Genomic DNA, 20,996 nt, shown 5'->3' on the forward strand with positions numbered 1-20,996 from the left:
TTTTTTTTTTGGGGGGGGGGGGGGAAATGGGGCCATAAAGCAATTATGCTACATTTAAAAAAAAAAAAAAAAAAAAAAAAAAAAAAAAAAAAAAAAAAAAACTATGGGCACTGCAAGAGGCTCTCAGGTATCCTTTATTCTTGTAGTAATAACGATGCAATTAAACTTCTAGTGGTTTAACCCCTACTGTGCCCTGTGTTACTTGCCCGGCCCTGTGCGTGTCCGGGGGGGGGGGGGAAGCAGCCAAAAAAACTGGGACCATGTGTCGTGCCCCCCCCCCCAAAAAAAAAAAACCCTGTGCTGGTGCCTCCCCCCCCCCCCCCAAATGCCTTGTTGGGTGGGTTTTATTGGGGTTGGTTGGGGGGGGGGGGCATCTGCTCCCCCAATGCGCAGCCCCCAGCTCCTAGATACCAGTGGGTTTAAAATAATATATTGATCTATGGTTTTTTATTTCCTTTAATGCTAAATAATCAACAGGACAAATAATTAGTGCTAAACAAACAGACCGAGGACACCAGAGGTTACATGGGGGGGGGGGGGGAAATACGGACACAGCGGGACCCGCTCGCCCCAGCGCCATCTCACCCAGGCTGAGCTTGCTTGGGGGTGGGGGGGGGGGCTGCTATGCACTGCCCTTCCTCCTCCTCCTCCTCCTCGCTGCCAGGGGCTGCTTGCAGCCAGTGGACACTCCCCGCTCCGCGGCCCCCCCCCCCCCCCACCCCCCGGCCCCGGGGGGTGCAAAGCGAGGTGAGAAATTATTGCAAGAGGAAAAGGGAGAAATAAACAACAACAACAACAAAACACACCAAAAAAAAAAAAAAAAGGCCCCCCCCCCCCCCGGGGTGCTGGTGGGGGGGGGGGGGGGGGGAGAAGCCAGCGGGCGCTGGAGCCGGCGGCGCCAAATTCGATTTACACTAAAAGTTGGGCCGGGGGGGGGGGGGGGGGGGGGCCAGGAGGGAGCTGCTGCTGCCGCAGCGGCACATGCAGGGAAGGGGGCGGCCGGGGGGGGGGGCAGCCGGAGCCGCCGGGCCCTGGCCCCCGCCCCCGGCGCCGATCGGCCCGGCCCCGGGGAGGCGAAGGGGAGCCCCACCGCCCCCTCCCCGGTCCGCCGCCCGCGTCCCGCAATCACGTTACCGCATGATCCTTTTTTTTTTTTTTTTTTTGCTTCCGTTTTTTTTTTTCCCCGCGAGTCCATTGCTTTTTCCTCCTTTTTTTTTTTTTTGGGGGGGGGGGGGGGGATGTTCTTTCTTCCTTTTTTTTTTGTTTCGTTTAGTTTTACCGTGTGCGTGTCCAGCCCCGGCGGCAGCCGCCCCGGCCGGTGCCGAGGACTCGGCGGCCCGGGCGCCCGTCACATGATGCCGTTGGTGAGGTACTGGAAGCCGTCGTAGAGCTTGGTGGTGATGGAGCGCATGCTGCCGTCCACCATCTGCTCGATGAGCAGCTGCAGCTGCTCCTCCGTCATGTTCATGTGGAACCGCTCCTTCAGGTTGCGGATGGTGCTGGAGCCGTGGAAACAGGGCAGCTGCGAACCTGCCGCGAGACGGAGGCAACGGGGGAAGCGTTCGTGCCTTCTCCGTCCCTCATCTCTGCCGACCTGGAGGCCAACCCGACCCGCACGCGGTCGCTCGCCCGCTCCCGGCCTCTGCTTTCGGGTGCCGCTCTCTGCGGGGACCGTCTGAGCCCTGCCCGAAGCCAGGGCAGCTCGAGCGTGCGCGCGCGGCGCCCCGCGAAGAGCCGGGCTCCGGGCCCGCAGGATCCCCTCACCTTGCTGCATTATCTCCACGATCTGCACGACTTTATCCATGTGCTTCCGGGCGGCGATGAGCCCCTGCAGCATCAGCATCTTGTAGTAGTTGAACATGTCCCCGTCCAGGCCGCCCATCACCTGGAAGGGGAAGGAGAGGCGGCGTGGGCGGAGGACAGGAAAGCCAGAGCAACGGCATATGCCTCGAGCCGCAGGATCGTCCCCCAGCAGGTCACGAGCGGATTATTTGGGGAATTTCACTTCTCTGAGTGCATCTACGCAGCAAACAGAGCTCCTCTGGCTTTAATCTCATCAGCTGGGTCGCGAGAACGGCTCAGCTGGAGAGCGGGGCTGAAGCTGGCCGAGCCCGTCACTGGTGTCACCCCAGCCTTTCCATCGCTCAGTCTGACCGTGCCGGCCAACGGTGCAGGATCCCCCCGCCCCGGCCCCTCGCTGTTGCGTCCTTGGCTCACTCACGTCCACAAACTCGGTGGTGAGTTTGAAGGCAGACGTCTCGAAGCCCAGGTTCCTCGGGGAACTGGAGAGGATGAACCCAAAATCAATGTGGATGATGTGTCCGTCTGCATCCAGCAAGATGTTGCCGTTGTGCCTGAGCGAGAGGAGGGAAAGTCGCCGGTGAGCATCGCGAGCGCCCGCCTGAGCCCAGGAGCGGAGGCAGGGAGGAGCCCTGGGCCGGCACCCGTCCGCTCCCAGGACTTCCCTGTCGGACGCAGCATCCCGGCAGCGGGCCGAGCGCGTTGGCCGTACTGCGGCTGCTCCCGCGCCGGCGCGCAGGGACTCACCTGTCCTTCACCTGCAGCAGGTAGCACACCAGGCAGTAGCCGGCGCAGCTCTGCACAAAGTTCCTCTGCGCAGTCAGGAAGGCTTCGGTAGTGTAATTGCCGTGTTCCTGCAGGAAATAATCCAGCAGCGAAAGCAGGGATTGCTTCTTGACTTGGTGGATGGACACAGCATTCACGACTGGCTCAATCATGCCGCTGTCGGCGGAGATGACGAGGATTTTGTACGGCTTGATCCACAAGGGCACCCGCTCCTGCTCCCAGATGGACTGCGGGACGGAGAGAGGGAGACTCCGTCAGAGGCCAGGGCACGAGGGAGGCTCGCCGGGGCCAGCGCCTCCCCCGCCTCACCTGCAGCTGCTTGAGGACCTGGAAGGCCAGGAGCTCCTGCCGCAGGTCGTCCCCGCACTTCACAATGACGGAGAGGAGGCGCCAGGAGGGCAGGTGGCCGTAGGGTGACCCTTCCCTGATCCTCCTGCAGGCAACGGGTGAGATTGAGAGCCCAAGGAGGGCAGCGGCGAGTCAGCCACGGTTCCGGTCAGGAATTTGGGGGCTAAGGAAGCCCAGGATTGCAACAGCTACACACCGAGGCCCTGACCAAACTACAGATCAGATCTCCTCCAAGCCACATGACATCTCAGAAGAGCAGAAGGAAATTAATCCTGTTTTCTCCATAAATCTCCAAGCTCTCCATGAAAACCCACACAAAGCCCCAAACCTAGAGCCCGGAGTAGCCCAGGGCGCTCTCCACCTTGCTCAAGGAGAAACCTGTGAGTTGCACACACAACTTTGGAGGCCAGGAACCCAAATGAGTTTACCTTGGGACGGGCCAAACTGCTCTGACATGAAACAAGGCAGTAAAGACGCAGCAACTCGAGCTGGGGATCTTCTCGCCCGCCTGCTTGCTGCGCTCCGCTGCCCCCTTCACCATGTCCTAAGTGGATATTCCCTCCCTTGGGGATGATCCGGGCCTAAGACCACGTTTATTTACTGAGCAAATCTCAGGGGTCCGGTCCTGGCCCTTCCAGGGTGCGCAAAGTCCCCGGGGTGCTGAGACCAACCCAGCGCTCAGGCGCCCCGTCCGGCTCTACCTGACTTTCTCCTGCCAAGGCTCCTTCAGGGCGACAGCAGACGGGTCCTCGGGGTCCCTCTTGAAGGACGTGGGGGTGTGCGCTAGCTGCTCCGAGAGCCGCCGTCTGCAAGACAGAGCCGTGCGTCAGGCAGCGAGCTCGGCTCGCCCAGGGGGAACGTTTCGGTGGGGGGAAGCGCCGTCCCCACGTACGCGCAGGACCGACTCAAAGCGCTTTACAAAGCTCACGGGTTCAATCCTGCTCAGAGCAGAACACAAGGCGGGCTCGTTTAACCGGGCCACATCCACCAGCAGGAGAGACGCCAGCACCCAAGCAAAAAAACGCGGGGGCTGGAGGAGAGCAGCAAAGACCGTGAGCCTGGGAAGGCTCATTTAGGGGAGAAGGGTCCCAGCAGCTCTTCCAGAACGCGGAGCAGGTTGTACCAGCCCCGGAGCAGCTCACCTGATGTCTCCAGCAGCTATGAACACGGGCTCCCTGCTCTCCTGGCTGGTGATGCTGTCCACAGAGAACTGGGAGATGTTGTCGCAGCTATTGGTGTGCATCTCCGGCAGCTGCAAGGGGAGAGGCGCGTGAGCGGCGCCGCGGCGGCATGTTCCCCGCGCCGACCAAGCGGAGAGCTCCCGCTCGTCCGCCATCCCGAAGGGAAGCTCCTTCCCGGGTGGGATTGCGCTGCCGCCCGCAAGCCCTTCTCCACCTGGCAGCATCTCCCTGCGCCGGCAAGGGACTGAGCCCCACGGAGGGGGCTGTGGACCATCATGCGGTGCAGAGCCAAACCCCGCGCAGCACCCCGCTGGCCTCACCTCCACTTGCAGCTCCACGATGTCGTCCACGGACCAGGCCTCGTCATCGTTGTCGTAGTTGGGGACGGTGGTGAAGCTGCTGGTCCTCTGCTCATGGGTGATCCCACACTCGGGGAGGTTTTCGGCCGATCGCGTGCTCCGGATGCGGTTCTCGGGGATGCGAGCCGGCACATTCGCTGTGTCGAAATTGTCACATTCAAGTACTTCAACGTAGATTAAATAGGGAGCCTGGGGGAAGGAAAACCAAGCCGGTTACCGGGGCCCAGGCTCTGCAAGGACCAGGTGGCTACAGAAGGCAGCGTGATGCTCCCAGGCCTTGCAGGGCATCCACCAGCCGCTTGGCCCGTGCTCTGCCACCCTCCGCTTTGCATGGAACAGGTTGTCCGGAGAAATTGTGGCGTCTCCGTCCCTGGAGATATTCAAAAGCCATGTGGACAGGGTCCTGGGAAACCTGCTGTGGGTGACTGCTTGAACAGGGAGCTTGGACCAGATGATCTCCAGGGCGGACAGAACCCGCGCCGAGGCCAAGACCCACCTTTCGACGCTCCCGCCCTCTGGCTCTTACCTTGTCCTTGGAGTTGAGCACGACCGCCTGGGTGTGGGGCACTCGCACCACGTGATGGTCGAAGCCGGCCGTCGGCAGCCAGACGCGCGCCGGGAGCTTGTGGTTGAGCAGCGAGAGCTCCGAAATGAGCCGCTGGGTTTTCTGTTCTTTGGTGGGCAGAGTGGCCAGGCGCTTCCCGATGGCCATCAGCGATTTGATGAACTCTCTCTCCGGAGCGAGTCGGACCGGCTAAAAAGTTTGAAGGAAGGAAGGCAAAGGAAGGGGGAGGTAGGAGAGCGTTAAACGGGCAGCAGCTCCGTAAGACACCGGTCGTTCTGTTATCCGCCTCCTCAGGCTAAAACCACCAGGACAAATTCCGGTTTCTCCCATCCCAGCCCCTTCCCGCGCTCGGATGATGCTCCCGCGACCGGAGCGGCACCTGGAAGCAGAAGGCTGAGCCGAGGCGCTTCTCCCCCTCCCGCTGCGCCGGCCACGGCTCCTCCACCCCAGCGCCCTCTTCTCCGCATCCCCAAATCCCTTTTTGGCTGCTTTTTCCAGCCCTGCTAGAGCCCAGCGCTCCTGCGAGCTGCCAGCCGGCAGAGGGAGCACGAATTGGCCTGCGCTAGCTCTTATTTATTTATTTTTTTTCCCCCTGTACTCTTCCCCCGCTTCGCCAAGGCAAAGCCTGGCTCATTTTTCCATCCCAGCGTTTTGCAGAGATCAGATTGCAACCGTCAAAGCCCCCTTTCAGCGCAGGGTCTGCGAGCACGAGCCCCGTATCCCGCAGGATAAGCCGGGCTCTCTGCTCTGCTTCGCACGGTCGAGCTTTCAAACGGGAACAACCACCGATTGCGGGTTGATTTTTGCCGTTAAAGATGGGGGGGGATCAAAGCGCTCGCTGCACAATCATGCTCAAAATGCGCATGCAAAATACATAAATAAATAAGTAGAGCATCGGAGCGTGCGAAAAGGAAGCAAGGAAACGTATCGGGGAGCCCCGGAAGGCCGCGCAGCGAAACACCAGGACGGCAAGAGAGGAGAAGGATCAGCCCAGCCGTCCCCTTTCGGGAACGGGCAGCTGGGAACCCGTTTGGATCTGTAGTCCACGTCAAAAACCCTCCCGAACTTGGGGGCGAGCACTGTCCCCTCCTCCGGAGCAGGCAGAGGCATCCTCAGGACCCACACAAGGATTTGTGCGGCATCTAAACCCAACGGGAGAGGCAATAAATTCACGGGGGTGCACGGGCGACCGCGGGCCACGAGCGAAAATCCTCCTTTCCGAACAGCGTTATCATCGCGAGCGGAAACGAATCCTCCTCCCGCGGCGCCTTTCGGACTCTTCTTCTCCGAAGCTTTTCTCGGGAGCGCCAGCGAGGGGAGGGAAGGCGCCCGGGCAGCGCGAAGCCCCGGCCACGGCACGGCCGGGTTTGCACCGGCTCGGTAACGCCGAGAGGCGAGGCCGGGACGGGTCCTTCGCTCGTGCGACCACCCGAAGGACCGTTTTGTGGCTCGGCGCCAACGGAAACATTCGCTTTCCCACCGCAGCAAAAGGTTCAGGTGGCAGGGCTTGAATAAAAAAATACATATCCCCACTCTGAAAAGCCCCTCAAGTAAGGCTTTTTGTTTATTTTTTGTTACGACACACTCCGAGAGAGCCAGGAGGAACCAGAAGAGCTTTCTCCGGTCCAGAGCTTCGGGCTGCGCTTTGGCCGCCGGCATCGGAGCCTTTTGCCCGCGCTGGATTGAAGCATCTTGGGAACGTCTTTGGGGAAAAAAACCACCGCGTTGGTCCGTTCAGAGCTTTCCGCAGCAAAATTTTGGCCGTAGCCGCCTTCCGCCGCCTGCGTTCGCTCGCTCCTACCCCGCCGCGGGAGCAGGACCTACCCGAAGCGCCTGGAGCTGGAAGCTCCCCGGAGGGGCAGAGCAGAGCTCCTGTCCTAGCCCCTTCAGCCAGCTGGATTGTGATTTATTATGATTATTATTAATTATCCCAAACTCGACGGATGCAGAGCGACCGGCGCCGCCGGCGGACGGGAGAGCTGCGAGAAGGCTCCCGCGCTCCCCCTCGGACCTTCCCGCGCTTTGCAAACGCCCGGGAAACTCATCGGAGGGAGGGATGAGGCTACGTGGAGCAGGGGAGGGAGGGGGAAAAAAAAAACAATAAAAAAAATGCAATAAAACCAACCCAAAGTTTTCGCCTGCGTCTTGCTCCTACCAAGCCCCGTGCAAAAGGTGTTAAAATTCTGGCGTTAAATCGAGGACACAAAATGATTGCAGAGGGATGAGAGAGTTGGGTGTATATATATATGTATAAATATAATTTACATATATATATTTTTAAATAGTTCTTTACTGCTGGGGTTCCCCCTCAGACAAACCCTTTCCCGGAGGACGCGCGAGCGTCTGCGTTCAGCTCCCGGCTCCGCTGCCTGGTTTTGAGCATGGACTACATATGCAACACGTGGAAGCCCGTATAGGAAATCCCAAAGGGAGAACACGCAGTGCGCACGCAGAGGTAGGGAAAGGGGGGGCAAAAAATGACACGAAGGAGAAAGATGCCATTGATCACAAGCAGAGGGAAAAAAAAGTTCATTTCAAGAGGGAAAACGCTCTAATATCGGCTTTTTTGATTGAAAGACTCGGCTCGACAGACAGAGGAAGGGGGGGATAAAAAGATCAGTGGAAAAAGCAAATTAAATCTCATCGGGCAGAGAGGTTTTAAGTCAAAATTCAAGGAAACAGCATTTCCTCTTTCATCCGCTACTGCCACGACCCAACGGTCAGGGACTTCTCGGAGAAAACCCAGCCGCCGCCGCGGGACTCGCCGCCTCGGTGTTCAAGGCTCCCGCGGTTGCTTTTAGCCGCATCGGCCCCGAGGCAAAAGCCCCGAACGCTCGGCTCAAACGGCAGCAGCTCTTTGCAGGGCAATGCAAAATAAATAAATAAATCAATTAATTAAAAAAAAAAAAAAAAGACAACAACAGCAAAAAAAAAAAAAATTAAAATAACCTAAAATGGAAAAGAAAAAAAATTGTGTATTTTGGGGGACGGCTTCGGGTCAGGGCTGCTCGCGGGGCATTGCCGGGCGTTTAGAGTAGTCGAGGGCGCAGAGGAAATGCTGCTGTAACAGGGCAGGCAGGCGCTAGCACGAAACGGGCCACTTACGGGACTGAAGGGTCGCTCGAGACTTTCCGTGCTCGAGGAGAGCTCCTGGGAAAGGGAGGAGAGGCGTTTCGTCGGTGGTTTGCATCTTTTTATTATTATTTTTTTTTTTTTTTAATTACGGTTCGTCTCAGCTGATTTTTTTAGCCCGAACGAGCTGCTGCCATTGAGCTGCGGGCGCGACGGGAGCTGCCGACGGGGACGGGGACTCTCGCGCCGGGCTCTGCTGCGGTTACAGCACCCAAGACCATGCTCAAAAATACTTATTTTCCTCCTACGGCCTCCAATTTAGCCAAATTTTCCCCTGGATAAAATCTCCTCCTTGAAGGCAACCTGCCTAAAACTTTTTTTTTTTAAAAAAAAAAACCCAAACCCCCAAACCCCTCTGATGATTCAACTATTTCCTTAATCGAGGTGACGGACGGAGTTCGAACCAGCAGACAGGTTTCACTCTAGGATGCAGTTAATTATGGGGATGTGCTAGCATTATCACGCTAATAATTAGTATTAAATTATCCATGTGAAAGTCAGCAGCGATTGAACTATGCAACGCCCCGAATTGCACATTAATGAGATTTTTTTTTTTTTTCCCCTCTGCACCAAGCAGTGAGCAACAGGTACGGATCGCACCTGATACCTCAAAAGGAAGAAAAGAAAAAAATACCCCAAGCCCAGCCCAAAACGAAGGGAGCTCTTCAGAGACGCGGCCGCTCTGCGGCATCGCTAAAGGTGCGATTGCAGAGCTGCCAGCCTCCGCCACCCGAAAGAGGTTTCGATATTTAATATGCAAAAGTCCAGGGTAGCTTATGCTGGGCAGGCACGCGGGAAAAGCTTTCAATCTCTAAAAAAAAAAAACTAATAAATAAATAAAAAGCATCTTTCATGTTCAGAAATCATGTCTGAGTACGCGCCGACAGACGAGTTTGTGCGGAAACACGGATGTAGACAGATTTGCATGTAAGCCCTCGCTGCTGTTTCTCAAAATATTGCTGATGTGGCTGTAAAAAAAAAAAAAAAAAGAAAGAAAAAAGCAGCGTGGGCAGCATGCAAATCGCTCTTCCTCCACCGTCACCGGAGCCCAAAAACGGCCCGAAGCGGTTAACAGCAAGGAGTTGGTGCTTTTGGAGCTGCTGTTTCCAGCAGCCAGCCCAGATTCCCAAGCCACTGGTCAATTAGCAGCTTTCTAATTAAAACTTTTCTCCTGGACTAGTTGAACGGGTTTTTGCACAGTGACGTAAGTACAACTGCACTGTTGTTTGCAACCCTAAAAAAAAAGGAATCGAAACACCTTCATCCTGGCATGGGATTTTCACCACGCGTTTTGGCACGTCTGCCCTGTAACGCTGAATTATTAAAATTATCTAGAGAGCAGCATCTGCAACGTGAAGGCGCTGGACTTCTCCGGCAGCGGGCGCTGCACCCGGCCGTGCTGGCAGCAGGGCCGGGGTCAACCCGGGGCCCCGGCGCGGCTCGCGCGGGTGACGACAGCTGGAATATCCTAGCAAATTTTGGGATTGCAAAGCCTGCCAGACAGGCAAAACCAGGACTGGCAGGGCTGGGAGCGGCGCAACCCTTTGCAAAACGTTTCCAAAAAGCCTCTTTTAGCTTTTCTTACGGCACCGCTGCAGCAGAAATCACGCCGGAAAATGCCAAATCCAGGCAGGCGGCTCCAGGAACGACGCAGGCTGCGAGCAGGGAGCAGCTCGGCGCTCGGCGCCCCGCGGCTGCCGACGCGGCTCGGCGCCGACCCGCAGCAGGAACCGCCGCAAACGCGTCCGCGCGCTGCAAAGGAAGCGCTTACGGCTTGTGCAACAAATCCCCCGGCCCGGCCGCCGCGCAGAACCCGCTGCGACTTTCCAGTAAAACCAGTCGGTTTTCTCCGAGAAACGGGAACTTCGCTGCAGCCCGCGGCTTTCTACAGCTGCGGGGCAAGCAAACGAGTTTGTCAGCCAGCAGCGAGCAAAGCGACGCTGAAGAAACCGGCGCCTTGCACCACCGGCGGCGCATTTAGCGCATCAAAAGCATCTGCTCGTCCCCGACGAATCCCTTTTTGCGCGTACGCCGCTAACGGGCCCCAAAAAGCCAGCGAACGGCTTCGAGCGTCAGGTTACTGCAAGTTATCTCGCATCCGGGGCTCGGGTTTCCGGGTGGAAAATTCGACCCGTCACGCCGCTTTGCACAGGCGGGAGCGCCCGAGGCACATCCGCCGCCGTCCTCGTCGGCTCTCGGCATCCCCGGGTCGATTCGTTTGCCTCCCCGCACGCAGCGCCTGGCGCGGCGGGGTCTCGGCCCGCACGCTGCCGTGCCCTTCAGTTATCACTCCAAAAATCTTTAGGTTGCGGGGAGCAACGTAATCCCAGCGCAACGCAATCCCAGCGCAACGCACGTCGGCTATTGCCCGCTTTCTTGGAAGAAAAGAAAAGCAAATTGGAGCTGAAAAGCAGCCCCGAGCTTGCCGGAATCGATGCCAAGGGCTGGACAAGTTCTGCACGGTCCCAAAATAAGCTTTGGGGGTGGGAAGGGAGCTCACAGTCAGCTCCAGCGCTATCCCAGCACAGATTTACTCGTCCAGCTCCTTTTCCTGCGCGTTGAGAGCCGACGTGGCGACCAGCTGGCCGACTCCAGGCAAGGTGCTTTTGCAGAGGCGATTGCTGCTTTCAAATCCTAGGCAATAACACTAAGCACTTAAAATTATAAAAGTCCAGGAATTTGGTTAAGGGAGATTCAGAGGCCAGAAAAATTCTTGCAGCACCTCAAGTATCTCCACTGCTGTGCAACGTTTAAACAGCTTGCGCAGCTGCTGGATCAAAATATGTTTAAAATCCTGCCAAGAGAAACTATCCTCAGCGCCGCTTTCATCTATAATTCATGCAAAGCTTCATTTTCCATGAGTCCAGCGGCCGCAGCCAGCGCGAGCACGAGACCCCTCCGCGCATCCTGCTTTCTAGCAGAGAGGCAGCAACGGGAAAGATTCATTTACCTGCGAACCCCAGGGCTCGCGGGCAGCCGCAGCAGGGAATTTTCCAGGAGAGCAGCGCCAGCGCGGGAGCAGGGTGGTTTTAACCAGCCAAAATGTTTCCAGTCCAGACGAATTGCCTCTAAAACTGTGTTCGAGCCAGTTTCCAAACGTGCATTTACTAAATTTTACAGGCAGGCAGATCGCGTGGCTTTTTCCAACTATTTCCTGCACGCGCAGAGCCCGGGGAGAAAGGGAATCTGAGGCCAGGCAGAAAAGCCAAGAAACGCTCCCCAAATAACGAGAAGCATCAGGAGATCTTTAAAGTCTAGACGGAGCAGCGGGGAAGTTGGTTTGCGAGGCGGTCGAACGAGCCGCCCCCGGCCCAAGCCTGCGGAACCATCGCTTCCGCGCGGCTCCTTCGCCTCCCGCAGCGAGGACGCGGCTTTCGTTCCCGACCTCCGCCGGCAAACGGGGACTTACCGCTGCGGCGTTTTCCTCGCGAGAAACCCCACTCGAGCGGAACGAGCCGGTACGCAGCGAGCGCGCCGCTATCGCAGCTCGGTGGCACAAAGCTTTAACTTTTCAGTATTAAAAAATAAATGCTCCGAGGCCTGCAGGAGCCTTTGGGAAACACGTAACGTAGCTGCGCCCAAGCTCACCTCTGTAATCTCGTTTATTTTGGTGTTAAGCTGCATTAGCACCCAACAGTGCAAGGTGGAAGTGACCCCTCCACGCAGCCAAGCCCTTCCAGCAGGGCAAGTTTGGCTTTGCACCATTTTGCCCTGCAAAAAGTCAGAACTGCAAAGCAGAGGCCGTCACGGTAGACAAGGGCGACAGTCTCGGGCAAACGCTACAGCCGCGGCTCCGGTCTCGACAGCCGGGAGGGCGTCTGCAGCAGAGATTCGTTTGGGACAAGGCAGAGCCGATGGTTTTACCTGCCCGGCGGGACCTCTCCTCCTCGGTGGTAACCGCGACGGGTCCTCCTACCCCTCGCCACTGCGCTCGTGCCTCCAGCTATCTTACGCATCAGCCTCGCCGGGCTCTGAACTGCTCTTCAGCTCCTTCCCTGAGCAAACAATGGGAAAAAGTTCTGCAGAGACATGATCTACTCTACGCACCGCACCTCCGCAGGAGCCTCTCTGATGACCTTCCTGGGGAGCAAGGAGAACTTCCAGCGAGGGCAAGACTCCCTGCCCGTCCTGCCCACAAATGCACGTCGTATTTTCAGCACATCAACATTAGCAGCGGCTGCAACATCTCTGTGGCTATCAACAGGTACCAGCAGCTCTGCGCGTTGTCTGCTGCGGTGCAGAGCAAGCCCTGGGCAGCAGAAGGGGGAAGCTGCAACCTTCAACTGCCTTTAACTATCAACATTTAACTGCCAAGGGCCCTTTCCGCCTCCTAATCAGCCTCCCCGTTGCTAAATCTGAACAAGTCAGGACAGGAAACGAGATTTGCAACACTGGATCAGATGGCTGCAGATTGCAACACCGAGACACCAGCTTAGTTGTCTAAATTCTGTGGGAATTCAGCAGCTTGGGAATTGGCTCGTTTCTCCTCATCCAGCCTTCTGCCTTATTTGCAAAGCCACCTAGCACCCTCCATTCCCCTCAACACGGAGGAAACGTCCTTTCTGGAGCTTTAATTTCCCCAAGTAACAATCAGAGGAATGGCACAGCCGCGCTCATAAAGCACCTTCAGATAAAAACCTCAGACAAGAGCAACGTATCCTTGAACGCAGTTTTCTGTGGAAACGAGATTTCAGAGAAACGCAGCCGGCGCCCGCCCATCTCCCCGATACACCTCCCGGAGACACGTCAGAGGGGCAGAGCCAAGGTTTGCAAGCTCCATGGAAGAAGCGGCTGGGGAGGTGAAATGCCCCGGACACGGGGGCTGCAGGGAGTGTTACACAACCACACAGAACAACGTACAGGTACAAAGCACGGGTGAAACTTCGGCCTGTACCTAGACAGCACCGGAGCCGGATACCAGCTCCCCTTCGCGTGATTATCCTTTGTGGGAATTTTAACACCAGTTTGCTTAGAGACAGGGGTAGGAAAACTTCTACCTTTTGTAGTAACCAGCACGAGAATTCTGCAGCAAAGGAAATATGAGATGAGAACAAACCACACAAGCGTGTCCCTGTGGGCATCCCTTCCCAGGCAGGCCGTTTTTGGAGACCCCCCCAACGTTACCTCTTCCTCGCTCTCGACTTTGGGATTGCTGGCTGTGCGCTTCAGATTGCTGCTCAGGCTGATGGTGACGGTGGCGTCTGACTTGGACCTCTGGTGAGTCCTTTTGGAAGGGGACAGCCCCATATCGGGTGCTGAGCTCAGAGACGGCAGCTCCCTCTTCTTGTGGGCTGGCTTCAACTCGTCCGAGAGGATGAGTTTCCGCAGCTTGGTCCCGCGGGAGTGTCGCTGAGTGGAAATGTGCATGTCCGAGGAGTAGGCGCCCAGCAGCAAGGCACACTGCAGGGAGAAGTTGATACTCTGCCGGCAGCGGTGCACGATGTAGGGCTTGATCGCATCGCCCACGTCCTCGTCCATGTGGATGTACATGTTCAGCAGCTGCGGCAGATAGAAGTCCACGTCCTCGTTCCTAAAGCAGAACAACCTATTCCCAATGTAAGCCTGCACCCCAGGTTCCTTTGAATTGTACAAGTATGAAATGGCCATGGAGATATCAAAGAGTTTGGATTCAAAGAGGCGCAGGAGCCAGGACTGCTTGGCAGAGTTATTCTTCTGCCGCCTCCGGGCAACTTTCACCGTGTTGGCCGTGGTCTCGTCCTCCTCCTGGATCCTCGAGGCTGTGTCGGGCGGATCGTCCAAGCACTTGATTTCACAGCCCTCTCCGACGTCTCCGTTGGCCAGATCCGCAGCAGCCTGCGGGGCGCGCTCCACCGCGTCGCCATCGGCCGATTTCGCTGAGCCGTCCGAGGAAACGCCGTGCATCAGCTTGACCTTCTCCAGGACTTCTTCACAAGCTTTCTTTGCCACCTCGGGGTCGATAACTGCCAGCTCGCCGACCCCTTCCGTGATGACGCTGAGAGAGGTCCCGCCATTCCCCTGCGACACCGAGCTGGGCGCCTCATCCAAGCCTGTCCCTAGGGCCAGGTCTGCAACAGAGTCTCCCATAGCAGTGGCGGGTCTGCACGCTTCAGAGCTGCAAAGAAAGCAACACAGAAAGGAGTTAGCGGCACGGCCTGAGGACAGCTCTTCTAGCCAGCCACCGGTCCGAGGCTGGGAAAGCAGGAATTCATGCTGGAATATACCTCCAGAGCTAGAGAGCTGAAATTATGTTTGATGCAAAGCTTTTCCAAAGGTCTGGGACCTCTGGACACCTCCCCAGCCTCTAAAGAGGCAACGACCCCATGCAGCCCGTCAATGCACGCAACCAAGGTGACCACGTTGGACTCGAAAGGTCTCCTCGGCACCCTCTCCGCTGAGGCTCGGAAGCGAGCTGCAAGCATCTCTCAGCCATCGCACAAAATTTCCACTCACCCCCTGTTACCATGACAATAAAAAGGAAAAAAAAAAAAAGAGAAGAGCAAGCCAAAAAGAGAACGAGAGCGAGCAAAATAACCAGCTTGTTTTCCACGTGCTGCCCCAAAGGACTGCTGCCAGCTTACATGGGGGCTAACGGGATTAAAGGTTAAAAAGAAGTCGGATAAATTGGGGATTGAAACCGCTTTCCCAGCTCGACAAAACGCACGGCGGCGCATCTCTACGGAGCAAGAGGGCCGGCGCCAAGCGAAACGGCCCTCTAAAAACCGAGCACGGCCCTCCGTCCAGCCCAAGAGCCCGGCTGATTGAATTAACAGCCGTCCGCTCTTCCGAGGGCATCCCACGTCCAGCCGCTAGCCCGTAGCGCAAACCTTCGGAGGACGAGCAGGCGCGTGGCTGCGGTCCCCCACCCCGCACGGAAACCCTTAAGAGAGGGAACAGCGCTGGCTGCAAACCCCAGGAATAATCTGGGAACAGCCTAACGAGGGGCACTTTTGAAACAGGTTTTAACTAGCAGATTTACTGCACAATTCTCTCTTAGGGGCTAAAAGTTGCTGCACCGGGAGAAAACCCCTTTCAACCCGATTTTCTCTGCCTTACGAGCCGGTTATTCACCCAAAGTCGTCGGGATGATTTTCTCTCTCTCCGACATCACGGGACCGAAGCGTTTTGTTATTTTCCCCCGCAATTAACCTCGACGACGATTAACTGGGGCAGGCAGAGCCGCGGGACAAGGGGCCCGCGCCGCTATCTGGGTCAGCTCAGGTATCAATCACCGCACGGCACTGCCCCGGGGACACCGCCAAGGTCGCGGCGGAGCCCGGAGGGATTCGACTCCCCGTCTCTCCGACACCAGGTTATCATCGTTATTCCGTTTTTTTTTTTCTTTTTGTTGTTATTTTTTCAGCCTGCCAAAAAGGGAGGGCAACTACCGAAAGCTTGAGACCAGAGAGAGAAAATCCCTGGCGTTTTTTTTTTAATACTCCAGTGGAGTGAAAACGTAGGTAGGTCCAGAAGTGATTGCCAGTTTCTGCAGACTGATTTCCTCCTCTTGTTTTAAAAGCACTTAAGCCCTAACTACTAGGTTAAAAAAAAAAAAAAAAAAAAAAGCCTGACCAAAGTTCAGCAGTTGGAATTAATATGAATAGCATCTTTCACTCTGTCTGCGCAGCACTAATACACAACATTTTCCTCTGTGCTTGCCATTCCCTTTGGTTCAAATCCTGCATGCTTCAAATATTTGTGGTCATTAGATCCTAAAGACCCTACAAACACAAGGAAGCTGTTTTTCCTCCTCAGCGAGCCCTGTCTCACACACAAAATCCCCCAACACTTCAATTTTTAAATTAACCCCGCACCGGCAAAAAAGAAAAAAAATTAAAAAAAAATTTAAAAGGATGTTCTTTGGCATAATCCAGCAAAGAAGGATTTGAAGAGAAATGCAATATGAAACTGGGGTACGAGGAAGGAAAGAAGGAGTTGCAAGAGGTCTGAGCAATTCTGGAATCCGTAAAGCGTTCACACGAAGGCAACGGGGATGACAAAGGCTGACTAATAAAAAAATAAAAGAAAAAGAATAATAAATAAAAAAAAATCTGCTGTGACATCCGTCGGAGCCACCACCGCCGACCAGCAGCCGCCCGACGGGCGCGAAAGGACCTTTTCCACGCGGCCGCTCGGTCACCCCTCGCTAACGTCACGGGCTAACGGTGCTCGCGGCGAGGCCAGCGGCGAAACGCTTCAGCTCTCCGAGCTGCCTTTTTTTTCCAGCAAGGGATAGAAAGAGGCTAATTGTGCCTCTGTTTCACCAGTTTTGCCCTTTCATTCTTCCTTCTCGTCCAGCACGCCAGCGAGGACGTCAATCTTTCTTTTTTCCCTGCAGTGAAGATCGCTGTTCAGCCCAGCCAAGTAACTGTTTTTTTTTTTTTTCCTTTTCCTAGACGAGCTCTGAAACGTGTTTATCAGACACAAAGTAGGGAAGGAGCAATAAAACACGCAGCAAAAGGCCTGCGAAGGGAGACGACTTCCCAGGCTGTTCCCCCTCCTATCCGGGACAGCTAAACCTCCTTAACGCCCACGGGAAAGCCTGGATCGGCCCCGTCACCTAAATCAGATTTGCACCAATTTGCTAGATTATTTCTAGCTCGGTGCTTCGAAACGCGCCCGGGCGAGCAGCGATGGCTCACGGACGAGCCGAGCTCCTGACCGCTTTCCTCCGGAAAGCCAGGTTTGCTCGGGAGCGACGCGTTAGGAGACTCCGGGCCCCGCGCCCGCTGAGCGGGTTAAACCGCGATTAAGGAGCCGCGCGCAAGCTAAATCCACCCGCGGGTGATTTTGCTCTCCGGCCCCTAGCGCTCCCTAAACCCCCGGCGAGGGGGGATTCATCCCCCCTCCTCCTCTCCTGCACCTTTTTCTGCGATTTGCAGCGTCGCTTGTTCAGCAGATTGCGAACGTGCTGTTTACCTCTCTCGGCAGCTTCGAGGCTCGGCATAACTCCCCTGCTTCCAAATCACCGGTCTGACCACGGATTAAAAACAACAACAACCAAAAAAAAAAAAACCCCACGAGCTACGCGCAGCGAAGCGACGCAGTCCGGAAAACGGGCCGAGCCGAATTCACGCGGCTCCTCCTCCACCCACAGCCCTCACGGGCCAAGTTTCTCCGTGCGGCGCGAGCCGATTAAATGCAAAAATCAAGGGAAGCCCCTTTGAGCGCAGAAAGCACCGACGGAGCAGCGACGCGTCAGCGACGCGACGCCGGCGCGTGGCTCTTTCAGGAAGTCACAAAAGCAGCGGGAGAGCTACTGGAACAGATCTTTACAGCAAAAAAAAAAAAAAAAAAAAAAAAGCAAAAAAAAAAAGTCTCACTCCTGCCTGACTTGAATAAGAAATAACAGCCCTGGCAAACAGCCAGGAATACAGGATGAAGACTCACCAAGACATCTGGTCTCTATTACACTGCGTTACTTCTTTTGTTTCGCTCCGCGCTGACGGCCTGCACCATCCCGCTCTGCCTTCGAAAACGCAACGTTAAGCAAGGACGGGGCGGGAGAAAACGTGTCGGCGCAGCGTCGAAGACCGGAGGCAGACTTGCTCGCAGCTCTCCTTTCGCTACGTTAACGGGAGAGCCGCAAACGGAGCGACTCGCTGCCCCTCGCTGGGTGACATTCGTCTCGGAGGGCAGGGAGACTGAGGCACGAGGGCACCGCCATCGGCTTGGACCCCGCAGGGCGCCTAGCCGGGCGCTGCTGAGACAAGGACAGGAAAAGCGAAAGAGGAAAAAGCGTCCCCCGGTAAGAGCCAAGCCTGAAATCCCCGTCCAAGGGAAGCGCGGCACCGACGCAGCCGGACCCGTTTTTTCACTCTTGGCTGAACCAGATCCAGCCTATCCATGCTACACGCACCTCACGCCGCTTAAATAAATAAATAACTAAAAATAAAAAGCAGGTTCCAGACGTGCCCTGGAGACAGACTCTGCCTAGAAACCTGCCCCTGTTGTACAACAAAACTGGTTTGGGATTTTTCTCCCGAAGAGAAGCGCAGCTTCCGTCTCCTCCCGAATAGGCGGATGCTCCGCAGGGCGAGCGGAGTCGCCAGCGGAGGGAAAGCAAAGGGAAGCCCTGCGCTCCCGGAGAGCGAGGACGATCACCGGCGACGAACACGGGCAGCTCGCGAAATCCACCGCAGCCCCCAGCACCGCCACCGGTTTCGGCAGCTCCGCGACGGGACCGCGCCAGGACGGGAGCGCCGGCGCTTCGGGGCTCCGGGGCTCGACGGTGCGAAAACCGCCCTCGCTCGAAGGCCTGCGCACCCCTCCGCATCGCCGTATCCAGCTGGATTCAGCCGACTCCGCACGACCAAAACAGCGACAGCTCTGGGGCTCGCGCGAACAGGGCAAGCGCTTACTCCTACATCGGGAGTAAAATAAAAATGATGAAGCAGAAACGTGGCCGGCATCGTGCTAAATTACATCACGTGCTAAAGGCTGAGTCCTAATAACTCCTCGGTCTCCTTCAAAGAGTTTGCCGCTAACTCCCTACTCCAAACGTCCGCCGCAAACTATTTCTACTTTTGCTTTTGCGGCATCTTTCCCAAGACTTTGGGCTCAGCCTTCCCAACGGCAAAGCGACAGTCTCCACGTCGCAGGCGAGATGCCACAACCTGCCAGCCCGACACCACGCCGTGTGCGCTTCCCTCGTTCCTCTCTCCTCTGCCAATTACCTAATCCCGGGAAAAAAGGCGAAATCCAGTGATTTACTTGGAAATCAACTCGTAACAAAAAAACGCAGCCAACTTTTTGTGCTCGTCCGCCGCTTGCTCACCTCTCGGCCCCGGAGGAACATTAATTTACGATCCAGCAAAAAGCATGGAGAACCTCGGCGGGCGATGGCAAAGCCGGCCACCCTGGCGACCCGCTCCCGGCGGCGCCAAACCCTCAAGGAAGCGGTCCCGGCACAGCCGCCACGGGAAGCTTCCTCCTCCTCCTCCTCCTCCTCCCCCAAGGATCACAAGGTGCTTCGTGGCCGAGCGTTCCCACGCTCGTTTACGTACGCAAACCTCCAATTTTAATTCGAAGAGGCCGTCGCTATCCGCGGGAACGCCGGGGTCCGCGTCTAAAGCGGGAGTCGCGATCTAGAGCTAGCGGGAATCTAGAGCTAACGGGAAAGCGAAGGAGAAAACCCTGGAGCCGACCTCCCTGCTCTACCCGCAGGCAGCTCAGCCGCCGCCGTTCCTAATGCGGAGACCGAATCCAGGTTTCCGAGCAAGGAGCCGGAGACCGTCTCCACCGAGCGGAGCCGGTGGACAAAGTGCGGGTTAAAAGAAGTTGGGTGAACAGACCGTAAATATAAGTTATCGATCGTCTGGCTGAATTCGCTATCAACCTGAAAGCGAAGTTTTAGGGAAAAAAAATAAAAATAAAGCACTGACAGACTACTAATCCCCCATAAAACCTTTGTATCCTGAAGAATTACCGTTCCGTAGCCAGCTAACTGAATATATTATATAGTATCTCCAGACTTTAGTAGGTTTTTTAGGCAATTGCAGAGCACCACGGGCATCAGCCGGCTCTGCGGGTTGCTGAAGCCCGGTCGGAAACGACGGTCTAACAACACAGAGAAAACGAACTCTGGGGGAAAAAACCCCGAGCCGTATCCGAGCGGCCCGCGCCGCAGAACCGCGGGGTCCCGCGGCAAAGTGGCGCCGCTGCCGACGAGGGGGAGCGACGGCGATGACGATGTCCGTGGGGGGATCGCGTGGCCTGTGGGGAAGGCAGCGTGGCCCGTGGGGCGGGCGGCATGACCCGTGGGGCTCGCGGCGTGGCCCGTGGGGAGGGCCGCGTGGCCCGTGGGGCTCGTGGCGTGGCCCGTGGGGAGGGCGGCGTGGCCCGTGGGGCTCGCGGCGTGGCCCGCGGGGAGCTCGCGGCGGTACCTGGCGCGATCCTGCCCTGCGCTGCGGCGGCGGCGGCGGCGGTGACTGCTGCCCGCTCCGACGCACGTGCAGGCAGGCGAGCGGGCGACGCATCTTCCGCGACGCTCGGCCGGCTCCGCCGCGACGATCCGGGTCGGCTGCTCAGAGGGGAGGGAGAAGAAGGGAATAAAATGGGGGAAAAATGGTTTTTTTAAATGCAATATATATATATATATATATATATATATATATATTTTTTTTTTTTTTTTTTTTTTTTTTTTTTTTTAAGGTGCGCTCGCCCCAGGAACGCGGCCGCCGCGGCCCCGGGGCTCCGCGGACGAGCCGCGCTGCCCGCAAGTCGCCTCCCGCCCGGCGCGGAGGGGCCGGGCCGGGCCGGGCCGGGCCGGGCGCGGGGAGGCGGCGCGGGGCCGGGGAGCCGCCAGCGGGGCGCCGCGCCGAAGGGCCCCGGGCGGCGGCGGCGGCGGCGGCAATGCGGGGGCCGCGGCGCTGCCCTCACCTGCGCGCAGCGAGGCCAGGCCGGGCCGGGCCGGGCCGGGGCCCCGCGCGGAGCAGCGGCGCGGCAGGCGCAGGCCGCGGCCGCCCGGGCTGCCCGCGGCGCCGCCTGACGGGGCCTGGCGCGGCCGCGGCGCCGCCGCCCGCGAGCGCCGCCGCCCGGCCCGGCGGGACACGGCGCCGCCCGGCTCGGCTCGGCTCGGCTCGGCTCGGCTCGGCTCGGCCTCGTTCGGCTCGGCACGGCACGGCACGGCACAGCTTGGCCTGGCTCGGCTCGGCATGGCCCAGCAAGGCCTGGCCCGGCCTGGCTTGGCCCGGCTCGGCTCGGCAGCACCGTCCGCCAGGATCTGCAGGGGCCGAGGGGCGGGGGGGGGCCGCACAGCGTGCGCACGGAGCGGACAGGGCCCCGCGCGCACGGAGCCGCGGGCGCAGCGACCCGCGCGCCGGCTGGGCACAGGAGCCCCCCCAG

General features: G+C 57.5%; 1 protein-coding gene across 3 annotated transcripts; it reads right to left on the minus strand.

Annotated features, from left to right (window-relative positions):
- Nucleotides 1-430: 430 nt before the first annotated feature.
- Nucleotides 431-20,570, minus strand: PI4KB (phosphatidylinositol 4-kinase beta). Of its 3 annotated transcripts, XM_062597926.1 has the most exons (13): nt 20,532-20,570; nt 20,036-20,172; nt 13,296-14,265; nt 8,145-8,189; nt 5,001-5,228; nt 4,436-4,663; nt 4,077-4,186; nt 3,636-3,740; nt 2,896-3,019; nt 2,548-2,813; nt 2,222-2,354; nt 1,765-1,885; nt 431-1,530 (listed from the first exon to the last, which is right to left on the minus strand). In XM_062597926.1, exons 3-13 carry the CDS (start codon nt 14,235-14,237, stop codon nt 1,349-1,351), a joined length of 2,484 nt encoding a protein of 827 aa, XP_062453910.1. In that variant the 5' UTR covers nt 14,238-14,265; nt 20,036-20,172; nt 20,532-20,570; the 3' UTR covers nt 431-1,348. The 3 variants fall into 3 exon arrangements, with proteins under 3 accessions (XP_062453910.1, XP_062453909.1, XP_062453908.1); XM_062597925.1 differs by lacking the exon at nt 8,145-8,189; XM_062597924.1 differs by lacking the exons at nt 20,036-20,172; nt 20,532-20,570 and adding an exon at nt 17,070-17,088.
- Between the last annotated feature and the right edge of the window lie 426 nt (nt 20,571-20,996).

This window comes from Rhea pennata, chromosome 31 (assembly GCF_028389875.1).
Source record: "Rhea pennata isolate bPtePen1 chromosome 31, bPtePen1.pri, whole genome shotgun sequence".
NCBI lineage: Eukaryota > Metazoa > Chordata > Aves > Rheiformes > Rheidae > Rhea > Rhea pennata.